This window comes from Camelus dromedarius, chromosome 1, assembly GCF_036321535.1.
Source record: "Camelus dromedarius isolate mCamDro1 chromosome 1, mCamDro1.pat, whole genome shotgun sequence".
NCBI lineage: Eukaryota > Metazoa > Chordata > Mammalia > Artiodactyla > Camelidae > Camelus > Camelus dromedarius.
In genome coordinates this window covers 80,332,982-80,347,417 of record NC_087436.1, presented here as the reverse complement: position 1 = coordinate 80,347,417, position 14,436 = coordinate 80,332,982, and the positions used below count along the sequence as shown (strand labels likewise).

The following is a 14,436-nucleotide window of genomic DNA, read 5'->3' as shown; positions in this document are numbered from 1 at the left end:
GGCGGTGCTCACAGCTGCCCACCTGCATCCTCTAGCCTCACGTTAAGTCAGTCCTATCCATTATCCATTTTTCCTTTGTAAGAAAAAGCTCTTTAGGATCCCAGAAAATTAACAGAACAGAGAAAGTCTTTCACATTCATTTTTTACCTTGATTTCCCAAAGAAGTACAAAATTAACGAGAGCATGAAAAGAAAAGTGAAAGGGCTTTATGGTGCTTATAAGAGCTGCTTTAATTGGTTTCAGGAGTTGATGGAATTTTTTCTCAATCATGTCTAACTTCACTTTAAAACTTATTCTTTTATAAAAAAAAATAAAAGGAAAGCGATCATATTGCTCATAGCTTATCACTGTGAATAAGAGTGAGCATGGAGAAGGGAAGACAGGCGAGATGGGTAAACCCATTTCTGAGGGCGCCAGAGCAGCCAGACAACAGGGGGATGAGTACGTAAGAGGAGGCTGAACTAACTGAGACGGATGAAGGAAAATAATAAAAAAGAGGGACACCGCGCACTCCCCTGTGAGCAGGCCCTCACCGCTCACCGCCAAACCACGCTCAGCACTCAGGAAGGGCTTGATGAATTTGCTGAACAAAATTTCTCCTTCTTACTTCTACCACTCTGGGCTTCCAATGTTTCACGTCTCCATAGATACCAAGGCTTTTATACACAGGGAATTCTCTGCTGTGATAGCCCTTCCCCCAAGCTCCCCCCTTCACCCCTACTCAGCCTTCAGATCGCACTGCATGTGCTGGGCACTGGATAAAGTCTGAAAGTCTCCCAGCTTTGCTCTCAGGGCATTCTTTTTTTTCAAAATACTTATTACAGTTTGTGAGTATATATCTGATCACTTCCTTAAAATGTAGACAGTAAGCTCCCTGAGGGCAGACACAGGCATCACTCCCCAGAACTAGTGCCTGGCACATAGCAGGTATCTTGAAGCATCTGCTAAATGGATGAATTAAAAGCTTAAAATACTTGTGTGGCTTCATGACTTGTTGGGCTTCCCGTACACAACAAAATCCCAAACTCCCAGAATGGCTTCTGCTCACCTCCCTAGTCCCATCCCTAGACACCTCCACGTGTATAACCCGCAAATCCCCCAACGGAACACAGTCTCTTGTTACCGACACCCCTGCCCCTGATGTTCTCACCTTGGAATGCCCTCCCCTGCTCGGGGCTTCTTTAAGACTCAGGTGTGGCATCACCTCTCCTGGAAGTCTTCCCTCATCTCTCCCTCAGCCTGGATGAGGTAATTTTTTTACCGTGCTCTTCTGAAAGATCTGTCACAGGTCTGATCCTACTCATTTACTATACCATTTATTCATGTGGTTATTTACATGTCTCTGCCATTAGACTGAGTCTGCTGAAGTCGGGGTCTAGCCAGTAGTCAGACCTGCTGTTGAAGTCATGTGTTTGTGTTTCTGTTCTACATTATGCTTGGCACAAGGATGTGTATCTATTATGCATACTTGGTCTCTGCTGAATGGCCACATGGAATGGCCATCTTGCAAATGGGAAAGAACAGTTCAGATCATTTCGTGAACCAGAAGATGCTTAGCGGAACTAAATTTGCTGTTACCACCAACTCTCAAATTACCTTCTTTTTCATGACATGCTCAAATTACTTCAAATCATATCAATACCGGAAAACAAAGAGACACCTGGGCAAAAGTAAAACACTTACAAGAAGCATCAGCATAAAGGATCCCATATAGATGATCAGGAAAAACAACGAAATCATAGTTAGAGTAAGAATTCCACGAATCCACCAGTTTTTCCACCTGCAAAGGAAAAGTTTGAAAAGTTAGCACTGAACGTGTTCTTAAGTCGTTTTGTGTTGTTTCAGTACTGAATTGCCAAACTTACGGATTTCTCTTAACTATGCTTCAGGAATCCCCTACTTTACAACAAAAACCAACCAAACAGACCAATAGCATTCACTCACGCACTGAGAGCTAAATGAAGTGTAAAGATTATGTTAGCTAAAGAAAGAAACTAGATTGTGTTCAGTGTGAGTAAGGATGAATCACGAGGCTGGGAAGTGGCCAATGGGGATGTGTGCATATTCCGCCGGGGTCATCGGAAGGGCAGGAGGAGCCAGGCGCTCAGCCCTCTCAAAGGACGTCCCTCCTTCAGGGTGGTGGATAAACACCGTAGCGATTCTGAGGTGGTGTAAGCCAGAGAGCACGGCCTTCCAGTGAACAATTAAAGAAAGGACAACAGGGAACTGAAACTGGAGAGCACAGCGATTTCAGGGAAACAAGGAAGGCGCAGGGAGGTCAGCCACGGAGGGGAAGGCCAGATGCAAGGGCACTTCTTTCTGTTGCTCAACGTGTGCTGCCTGCTTTCCTGAGGGACAGAGACTTTAGTAGAAAACTGCTCTCTTCTCCTTGGCCCTCTGCTGGTTCTCAGAGCAGAGCTTCCCTGCTGGGACACCTGGCTGGTTCCCAAGTAGGCTGGGACTTGACCTCCCTCAACCCTTTGCTGTCAGTAAGAGCCTGGGGAGCCCAACTGCTCCCCACCCAGGAGCCTCACACTTTACCCCCAGTGTAGCTTACAAATATTTTCACTCTTCACGTGGCCATGTCATGAAAAATATCAGCAACCACTGTATAAAATATCCCAAATTACTCTACTAATACCTATAGAGGGATGAGGATTTCTGAATCCAAAATTGCCACCTCCTTCTTTCATTCATTCTACACCCATTTTACGTTATATTCGCAGTACAGTTTTTTTTTTCAAAGAATTTTCTGATTTCTATTAATTCAAATGATAGCATTTAAGTTACATCAGAAGAGACTTTGATTCAACATCTGGTAACACATATGCACTGTATTCTAAGCACAAGCCCTCATTCTCTTCCCTACAACAGAAATATTAGCTGCTTTCGTCCATATATCAAATACTGATTTACATCCCCTGCTTGCAATCACATAGTCTAGATACTGCTAACTACTCTTCCATAGATATTCCTGTGATCATGTCCTTTCTGCGCTCGAGACCTGAAACACCAATAACATTAAGTCCAAGCTCTTTTATCCAGCTTCCAAGGTTTTTCATGAGGTGGTCAAATTGTACTTACCCGGCTTTATTTCCCTCTACTGTTTAACAAACTATGGAGACTCATACATTTTTCATGAGTCCCTAAGCTTTGGGGCTGAGCTGAAATGAGTGAAGAGTCAAAACTGCTATGGTTGAAAGGTTCCTTTTGGTTTTACAGGTTGAACTCTTTGAGGATGAACAAATGGATTAGGAAACTGGGCTAGGCTGCGGAGCTAGTCAGAGGTAAACAAAGAACCCTAAGCCAGTCTCCTGATAATAATTCAGTCCAGCTTGCATGAACCTCAGAAATGCATTTAGCCCTGCTTTATAACTGATTCTCAGACGGGAGGGTATAGCTCAAATGGTAGAGCACCTGCTTAGCATGAACGAGGTCCTGGGTTCAATCCCCAGTACCTCCACTGAAAAAGTAAAAAAAAAATAAATAAAATTAATTACCTCCCCCCTACAAAAAAAAACTTATAAAATAAATAAATAAAACTCTTTCTATAACCGATTCTCAGATGCAGAATTATCCAGAACCTCCTCTAGAGAAAAGGATACTACTCAAGTGTCAGAAATCAGTCCCCAGGTGGGAGCTGCAAGGTCCAAGTGTACCTCTAATGTTAGAGGGCTGGCTTTCCATTTTAGAGAATGGTAGCTTCTGAGAACCAGAGATTTAAATAGAGACCTACTTTCTTTTATTATATCAGTGTTATTCCTCCAAGAAAAATTCCCTTTCCCCAACAAGATCAAAGACTTAATTTCCTTATTTTAATTAAAACGTCTCCCCAAATCTCCCAAGAATACCTAATACAAAGTTAAGCACATAAAAGCACATTTTTAACTATAATGGATATATCTTTTTTTTAAAAATTGAAATATAGTCAGCTTACAATGTTGTGTCAATTTCTGGTATATAGCATGTTTCAGTCATACATACATATACATATATTTCTTTTCATATTCTTTTCATCATAGGTTATTAAAAGATACTGAATATAGTTCCTTGTGTTATACAGTATAACTTGTTGTTTATTTTATATATAGTAGTTAGTAGCAGATACATCTATTGATACAGTAACCAAAAATTATCTCTTCGGGAAGAAGCACTAATTCAAAACAGACCTTTAATATGCAAAAAAATACCACTGTTACTAAAATCCAGTCTGGTTCCAAATTCAAAATTCTTAATTTCCTACGGTAAAGGAGAAAGCCTTAATTTTGAGTCCAAGTCATCACCTCACAGACTGTCTTAGATAAAGGAACTCAGAATCAGTAGAGGAGAATTTCATTCAAGTCTCATGTCTCCAGGACCTATACGAACTAGAAATGAGATTTCTAAAAAGTATATAATTAAACAGTGTCCTTAAAAGTGATTATCTAACGTGGTTACACATTTATTGCTCAAACCAATTATGTGATGCACAATATTTTACTGTTACTCAACTCTTGAATGTTTTTTATTTCAAAAATAATGACAAAATTAAAAAAAGATACATTTTCTTAGTGGCACAAACATAAATCATCAAAGACCTGGGTCGGCAAAAGCACTTGAATCAAGAAAAAGGACACAGAGGCACTCCTCAAGAATACACAAGAACTTGGTGGGCCATCTAGCAAAGAGCAAGATTTTTGAGGAAGTCCATCTACCAGCCTTAGGAGGAAACGGACAGGAAGGTGCAGGTTCCCAGAGAGAAGGAAGACGGCATCACAGAGTACAAGAGCATCAGTAAGGCTACGCCTGGCTATGTCCACAGTTTTCCAATCTCAGCCCTAGTAACACTTGGGCCAGATAATTCTTTGCTGTGAAGGGCTGTTCTGTGTACTGCAGGATGTTCCCTGACCTCTACCCACTAGGTGCCAGCAGCGCCGTCTCTTGTTGTGATAACCTAATATATCCCCAGATGTTGCCCCATGTTCACTGGCTGGGGGAAGGTGCAAAATCCAGGGCACCACCCCTGGAGGGAACTACTAAACTAGACTCATTGCTGAAGAAGCCCTTCATTAAAGGATAGAGCTAGACTTCACAGGCTGATAAATATTCATTTCCACAGACTCATACACATGTCAATAAACAGACTGGGACAACTTGCCAGGTGACTGAAGTCCTTTCAAGCCCATTCCAATTTCAACAACTTACTCTCTTTCTGGCATTATATATTAGAGCCTTAAAAATGAACATAAATCTTGACCAAGCAATGTTACTTTTAAAATTTTATCCTAAAAAATAAATTATGGACACTAAATAAAAGTTAGCTATACAGAAAGAAGTTTAAAGCAGAGTTGGCTTTAATTGTGAAAATTTAGAAATCAACTAAATGCCCAGCAATACTTGTTTAGTTAAATAAATTGAACTATAGCCATATAAAGGAATATATCATATTTACATATATTTAAGGATGTTGTGTCTAATACCATGGAATGAAAATAAAAATAACAAGGTAGAAAACAGTACGATGCTCTTTTTTACATTTTACACACAGACACACACACACACACACACACACACACACATACACAATGCAAAAGAAAAAAGTTTCAAAGATAAACAACACAGATTTTTAAATATCATTGTCTTGGTATGAGGATTATAGGGTTTTCTTTTGCAATCTATGTAACTTTCTTACATAATTATTATTTTTACTCCTATGCATCTACAGCTTCTAAGTGTTTGCAAGGCAGACTATTCGGGGTATTCGGCTAAAATGTGTAAGATATAGATTTTGAAACATAAACACAACCTTTACGGAGAAGTTTCTTTAAAAGATTGAAACTAGTCATATATTATCTGCTATTTATTTTTTAAAACCAAGGCTTTCATAACTAGAGCACAATGACTAAGTTCAGAATGTGGCTCTATCACTTACCAGCTACGTGACCCTTGATAAATAACATTTCTGTGCTTCAGTTTCCCCACTTATACAACAGGTATATTACCATACCTGTGTAACAGGATTGCCTTGGAAATAAGTTAGTCAATACATGTAAAGTGCTTGGAGCAGCACTCAGCAAATATATATGATCAATAAATTCCTGTTACTACTACTTGCTATTGTTACTTTACACCAGAAAAAAAAAATCAAAGAAAATCTTGTTATGAATGATACATAGGAATACTGCATCATTCTTACATAACCTCAGTATGAAAAAAATTCAGATCTGAGATAGACCAGGTTAGATTTTAAAGCAAAGGTACATCTGTGAACTAGGTCATGAAAACAACTGGGACCGAGAACTATTAAAATAATAATCAGGCTTTTAATAATAGACAGCAAAAATTTATTCTATTGGTTAAAAATATGAAAACTTTAAACTAATTTATTCTATTATGGTTATCTTCTAGGAAATTAAAAATCAGAAAAGCTCTTATTATATTTATTATCCATGACTAAATCAGTGTTTTTCAAACTCCAAATTAGTAATCCAGAAATTTTTTGTTTTTGATAACATAGAACAGTTATTAAACAGAAAAGAAATCAACAGGATATCACACACAGTAATGTCAAAAACGGATTCATTACATTTTGCAGCAGCTGAAACAGGCGTCTGTGTGTCTCTTGGGGGTACAAAATGGTAAAGGGTTGTGAAGTTTTGGACAATGATTTAAACCTCAGCTAAAAGAAAAAATTATCTATTTCCATCTGGCATCTGAAAAACAGGGAACAGAGAATATAGAATGTTCTTTATTAGATATTCCAGTACCATTAAAAGGCAATCTGATGTGGTAAATGGATCACTGCCTTCAGAAACTTGCCAGACTGGGGCAGGAATGCCAGGTCCACATCTTACTAGCTATGTAACCTTCTCTAGTTAACCCATAGACTTGGTTTTCTCATACTTAACATTTTAAGGATTAATGAAAGGATGTACATCAAGCATCTAATAGCATGCCTCATTTATGATGAAAAAGCATAAAGCCTTCTCTCTCATAGCTCTAAAACTTAAAAAAGGTGAAAGTTATTATACTGAACATGGTCCAGGGTAACTTCTCAGCTTATCTTGTACATCCATTATATTCACCTTCAACCAATCATACCTTGAAGACAAACCAGACAGAGCTCTCTTGAGGATCTCAGGGGTTCTATCTGAGGATGGTGGAATTTCTGGAATATCAGAATCTGTTCTGGAATCCAAATCTCCATATCTGTCATCAATATCTGTTTCCTAAAATTAAAGGAAAAATAAAATCACTTTGCAAAATAAAAGGAAGAAAAGCACATGCTTGTCAATGCATTTATTTATTGCTCAGTGTGTAAACTCTCAGTTACATAACTTAAAACAAAGAAATAACTATTAATTTATCTTGAATATTCAAGCATGGTTGTATATCCTAGTTAGAAGAGTTTGATTACCTTTGCTAAAATCTATCAATATAAAGGATTAATTTAAACAAAAGACACAAAAGAAGAATGCCTATATTATCTAAATCAGAAATTTACCACAGAATCAAATGTGTTTTGTTTTGCAACTTAACAGAGAACATGATGTTAACTTCATGTAGATTCTGATCAACTGCACACAGTCCCTTTTTTGTATTATTTGATTACAATTAAAGCATCAACAACAGGAGTAATATATTACACTGGCATAGCATTTCTCTGTGTATGTGTATACATATATTCAGCATTTAAACTTCCATCATTTTTATTAGATCCTCAAGAGAGAAGCTCAGCCAAGATGGAGGAGTAGAAAGACCCTGAGATCATCTCCTTTCGTGGGCACACCAAAATTACACCTATTTACAGGACGACTCTTAACGAGGAAGAGAGGCATCTACTAGAAAAGATTGTCTACAACTAAAGATACAAAGAAGAAACCACAAGAAGATGGGGGAGGGACAGAGTTGTGCTACAGTCGAGACCTATACCTCCTGGTGGGTAACCCACAAACAGGAGAATAATTACAATCATAGAGGTTGTCTCCTAGGAATGAGGGGTCTGAGCTTCATATCAGGAAACCAGCCCGGGGAGCACTAAATGGGGAAAATGAGCCTCTAGAATGTTTGACTTTGAAGGCCAGCAGGGTTTACTTTTGGGAGACCCAGAGGGCTGTGGGAAATAGAGACTCCACTCTTAAAGGGTGCACAGAAAAATCTCACAAACTCTGGGACTCAGGACAGAAGCAGTAATTTGATAGGAGCCTGGGTCAGATCTTCCTGCTAATGTTGGCAGGTCTCCAGCAGAGGCAGGAGTCAACTGGACCTCACCCCGGGGTCATGGACATTGACAGCACCCATGCTGGGGAGCTTGTTCCACCACAGAGACACTGATGTGGCAAGCACCGATCTGGAATTCTCCCTCTGGCTTAGTCTTGGGACACTACCCCACTTCCCACCCACCAGCAGGTAGGCTGCCTAAGAACCCCTGAGCCAACAGCTACCCCTGGACATGGCCCTTTCCACCAGAGGGCCAAGGACCCAGCCCCAGACACCAATGCCTCGGCATTGGACTTGGAATCCACGGGCCCTGCAGCCAGAGACCCTGAGACCCAGCTCCACCCATCAGTGGGCAGGCACTAGCCCCAGAACCAAGAACCCCAAGGGCTTAGGCCATGCCCACCAGCAAATTAGGCAAAATGAGGCAATAGAGAACAGCTTTCAAACAAAGGAACAAGATAAAACCCCAGAAGAACTAAGTGAAGCGGAGATAGGCAATCTATGCAAGAAAGAGTTCAGGATAATGATCATGAAGATGATCAAAGAACTCTGGAGAAGCAAGGATGAACAGAATGAGAAGTTAGAAGTTTCTAACAAAGAGTTGGAAAATGTAAAGAACCACCTAACAAAGATGAAGAATACAATAACTGAAATGAAAAAAGCACTAGAAGATTCAGTGATACAGAGGAATGGACCAGTGAATTGGAAGACAAAATGGTGGGAATCACTGAAGTGAACAGAAAAAAGAAAAAAAGAAAAAAAAAAAAAGAAGTGAGGACAGTTTAAAAGAGCTTCACTTCAACATCTAGTGTACTAACATTGGAATTATAGGGGTCCCAGAAGGAGAAGAAATAAAGAAAGTGGCAGAGAATATATTGGAAGACACAAGAGCTGAAAACTTCCCTAACCTAGGAAAGGAAACAGGTATCCAGGTCCAGAAAGCACAGAGTCCCAAACAGGATCAACCCAAAGAGGACCACACCAAGATACATTATAATTTAAGTGACAAAAATTAAAGATAGAGAATATTAAAAAGCAGCAAGGGAAAAGCAACAGTGAGTTTTGTACAAGGAAACTCCCACAAGGCTACCAGCTGATTTCTCAGCAGAAACTCTTCAGGACAGAAGGTAGTATGATATATTTAAAATGACGAAAGGGGAAAACCTACAACCAAGAATATTCTATCTGGAAAGGCTTTCATTTAGATTTAATGGAGAGGCCAAAAGTTTCACAGACAAGAAAACGCTAGCAAGAGTTCAGCACCACCAAACCAGCTATGCAACAGATGTTAAAGGGACTTCTCTAAGGGAAAAAGGAAAGGCCACAACCAGAAACATGAAAACCATGAGAGGAAAGAGCTCACTGGTAAAGGCAAATATACAGTAGAGGTAGTAAACAAACCACCTACAAAGCCAGTAGGAAGGTTAAAAGACAAAAGTAGTAGAATCATCTCTCTCTGCAATAAATAGTCAAGTGATACACAAAAGATGTAAAGCAGTAACTACGAGGGGAGGAAAGTACAAATGCAGGGTTGTTAAATTAAGGTTGTTGAAATTAAGAGATCAGCAACTTAAAACAATCACTTATATATATAGATAGCTGTGTATAAACTCATAGTAACCACAAACCAAAAATCTATACTAGATACACACAAAAAAGAGAAAGGAACCCAAACATAGCACTAAAGGGAGCCAGCAAGTCACAAGGGAAGGGAACAGAAGAAGAAAAAAGAGCAAAAAAGATTTACCAACACAACTCTGAAACAATGAACAAGATGGCTACGTGAACATGCATATCAATAAATACTTTAAATGTACATGGACTAAATGCTCCAATCAAAAGACACAGAGCAGCTGAATGAATAAAAAAACAAGACCTATAAATATGCAGCTCACAAGAGACTCACTTCAGATCTAGAGACATACACAGACTGAACGTGAGCAGATGGAAAAAGGTATTTCATGCAAATGCAAAAAAAAAAAAAAAAAAAAAGCTGGGATAATGATACTTATACCAGACAAAGTCGACTTTAAAATAAAGACGGCAATGAGGAACAAAGACATACGTTACATAATGATCAACGATCCAATCCAAAAAGAAGATACAATTGCAAATATATATGAACTCAACATAGGAGCATCTAAATACAGAAAGCAAATATTCATAGACAAAGAAATCAACAGTAACACAATAATAGTAGGGGACCTTAACACTCCACAGACATCAGTGAACAGATCATCCAGACAGAAAATCAGTAAGGAAACACTAGCCTTAAATGACACATTAGGCTAAATACACTTAACAGATTTATTTAGAACATTCCACCCAAAAGCAGCAGAATACACACTCAAGTGCACAAAGAACATTCTCCAGGACAGATCACATGCTGCACATGCCAGGCCACAAAACAAGCCTTAGTAAATTTAAGAAAACTGAAACCATATCAAGTGATTTTTTCCGACCACAACACGAGACCAGAAATCAATTACAAGGAAAAAAAACTACAAAAAACACACAAACACACTGAGGGTAAGCAACATGCTACTGAGCAATCAACGGGTCACTGACGAGCCAAAGAAGAAATAAAGAGAAATATCTGGAGACAAATGAAAGTGAAAACACAGTGATCCAAAGCCCATGAGACACAGCAAAAGCAGCTCTAAGAGGAAGTTTGCAGCGATGCCAGCTTGTCTCAGGAACAAGAAAAATCTCAAATAAACAACCTACCCTCACACCTAAAGCAACCAGAGAAAGGAGAATGAACAAAACCCAAAGTTAATAGACGACAAGACATCATAAGGATGAGAGCAGAAATAAATGTAAGAGAGACTTAAAAAAACAATAGAAAAGATCACTGAAACTAAGAAGTGGTTCTTTGAAAAGATAAACAAAATTGATAAGCCTTTAGCCAGAATCATAGGGAAAAAAGGGAAAGGGTCCAAGTCAATAAAATAATAAATGAGAAAGGAGACATTACAACTGATAACACAGAAATACAAAGCATCACAAGAGATTATTATGGAGAGCTATATGCCAATAAAATGGACAACCTAGAAAAAATGGACAAATTCCTAGAAGTATACAATCTCCCAAGACTAAATCAGGAAGCAATACAAAATATGAATAGTCCAATTACCAGTAATGAAATGGAATCAGTAATTTAAAAAACTTACAACAAACAGCCAGACTATATGGTTTCACAGGTGAATTCTACCCAACATTTAGAGAAGACTTAACACCTATTCTTCTCAAACTACTCCAAAAAATTGCAGAGGAGGAAATGCTTCCTAACTCATTCTATGAGGCCAACATCACACTGATAACAAAACCAGACAAAGATACCACAAAAAAAAAAATTGCAGGCCAGTATCACTGATGAACATGGATGCAGAAATCCTTAACAAAACATTAGCAAGCCAAATCCAACAGTACATTAAAAGGATCATACACCATGATCAAGTAGGAATTATCTCAGGGATGGAAAGATTTTTTAATATCCACAAATTAATCAATGTAATACACCAAATTAACAAACAATAATAAAAATCATATGATTGTCTCAAAAGATGCAGAAAAAAGTTTTGACAAAATTCAATATCTATTTATGTTAAAAACTCTTCACAAAGTAGGTATAGAGGGAACATACCTCAACATAATAAAGGCCATAGATGGTAAGCCCACAGCTAACATCATCGTTAACAACTAAAAGTTGAGAGCATTGCCTCTAAGATAAGGAGCAAGACAAGGATGCCCACTCTTGCCACTTTTATTCAACACAGTATTGGAAATCCAGTCACAGAAATCAGACGAGAAAAAGAAATAAAAGGAACCCAAATTGGGAAGAAGTAGTAAAACTGTCGCTGCTTGTAGATGACATGATACTATACATAGAAAAGCCCGAGGGCACCACTAAAGGCTGCCAGAGCTCCTCAGTGACAGTAAGGTTACAGGACACAAAATTAGGACACAGAAAGCTGTGGCATTTCTACGCACCAACAACAAACTATCAGAAAGAGAAATTAAGGAAACTATTCCATTTATGCATTACATCAAAAAGAATAAAATACCTAGGAATAAACTTACCTAAAGAGGGAAAAGACCTGTACTCAGGAAACGATGACACAGATGCAGCAAACTGAAGACAACACAGAGAGATGGAAAGTTACACTGTGTTCATGGATTGGAAGAATTGGTATTGTTAATATGACCATAATACCCAGGACAATCTACAGATTCAGTGCAATCCCTATCAAAATGCCAACAGCATTTTCCACAGAACTAGGACAAATAATTTTAAAACTTTTATGGCAACACAAAAGATCCCAAATAGCTAAAACAATCTTGAGAAAGAAAAACAGAGCTGGAAGTATCACGTTCCCTGACTTCAGACTACTACAAAGCTACAGTCATTGAAACAGCATGGTAGTGGCATAAAAACAGACACAAAGACCAATGGAACAGAATAGAGAGCCCAGAAATAAACCCACACACTTATGGTCAATTTATCTACAACAAAGAAGGCAAGAACATACAATGGAGAAAAGACACTCTTCAATAAGTGGTACCAGAAAACAACAGCTACAGGAAAAAAAAAAATTGCAAAATTTTCTCAGATGATATACAGAAATAAATTCAAAATGGTTTAAAGACTTGAATGTAAGACTGGAAACCATAAAACTCCTAGAAGAGAACACAGGCAGAACACTCTTTGACATAAATTATAGCAATATTTTTTTGGATCCATCTCCTAAAGCAAAGTAAGCAAAAGTATAAATAAACAAATGAGTCCTAATTAAACTTAAAATCCTTTGCACAGCAAAGGAAACCATCAACAAAATAAAAAGACAACCTACTCAATGGGATAAAATATTTGCAAATGATATGACTGATAAAGGATTAATATCCAAAATATATAAACAGCTCATACAACTCAATATCAAAAAACCAAGCCACCCGATTTTAAAAATGGGCAGAAGACCTGAATAGACTTTTTCCCCAAACAGACCATGCAGATGGCTAACAGGCACAAGAAAAGATGCTTGACATCACTCATCATCAAAGAAATGCAAATCAAAATTACAATGATACATCATTTCACACTTGTCAGAATGGCTACTGTCAAAAAAACCACAAATGATGATGCTGACAAGGATGTGGAGAAAAGGGAACGCTGTACATTGTTGGTGTGAATGTAAACTGGTACAGCCACTGTGAAAACTATATGGAGATTCCTCAAAAATTTTAAAATAGAACTACCATATGATCCAGCAATTCCAGTTCCGGGTATTTACCAGAAGAAAACAAAAATATTAATTCAAAAAGACATATGGACCTTTATGTTCATTGCAGGACTACTTACATAGCCTAAGTGTCCATCAATAGATGAATGGATAATGAAGATGTGGTATGTGTGTATACACACACACACACACACACACGAGCACACACAATAAAACACTACTCAGCCATAAAAAAAAGAATGAAATTCCGCCATTTACAAGAACATCAATGGACCTGGGAGGTATTATGCTTAGTGAAATAAGTCTGACAGAGAAAGACAAATACCGTAGGTTATCATTTATATGTGGAAATCTAAAAAAAAAAAAGAATATAACAAAAAAGAAACAAACTCAGAGATACAGAGAACAAACTAGTAGTTACCAGTGAGGAGAGGGAAGGGGAGATGTGCAAGGGAAGGGTAGGGGATTAAGAGGTACCAAATGCTATGTATAAAATAAGCTACAAGGCTACATTGTACAGAAATAAATTTTTTTAAAGACGACAGTCCTAATGAAGCACATCAAATAGATACCACCATTGCTGTTTTACTTACAGGTAAACTACGATCAAAAGCATCTGCTCTGCTGGAATGACTGTATAAAGTTATTTGAAACCCAAACTGACTTCTCAGAGTGCATGGGCAGGAGCTGAGTGTGTATGCTGAGGCCTTTAGACCAAGGTGATCACTGCAGACCCTCAAGGGACAGGGTGGCCAAGGAATCGTAAGAAAAGAGCTGCCTAATGCTTAGTTTTGAAGTTGTTCACTCTGCTGTAATGAACAACCTCGACGCCTACTACGTCCCCCCCTCTCCTCCACCCAGCCCCACCAGCAACCTTCAGTAAACAGTGCTGCACAGACAAACACTCTGGGACGGAGGTTTACAGAAGGGGACACTGGGCAGGGGGACTGAGCTGGGTCAGAGGAAAGAGAGTATTCACAGGAGGTGAACAAGCAGA

At 38.5% G+C, this 14,436-nt stretch overlaps 1 protein-coding gene across 1 annotated transcript in view; it reads right to left on the bottom strand.

Annotated features, from left to right (window-relative positions):
- Positions 1-14,436, bottom strand: part of CDS1 (CDP-diacylglycerol synthase 1) — a 65,296-nt gene that overhangs the window by 39,491 nt on the left and 11,369 nt on the right. Inside the window, exons 2-3 of the mRNA XM_031433224.2 lie at positions 7,081-7,208; positions 1,684-1,780 (exon numbers count right to left, since the gene is read on the bottom strand). Coding sequence (XP_031289084.1) covers positions 1,684-1,780; positions 7,081-7,208 — 225 coding nt within the window. The remainder of the gene's footprint in view (positions 1-1,683; positions 1,781-7,080; positions 7,209-14,436) is intronic.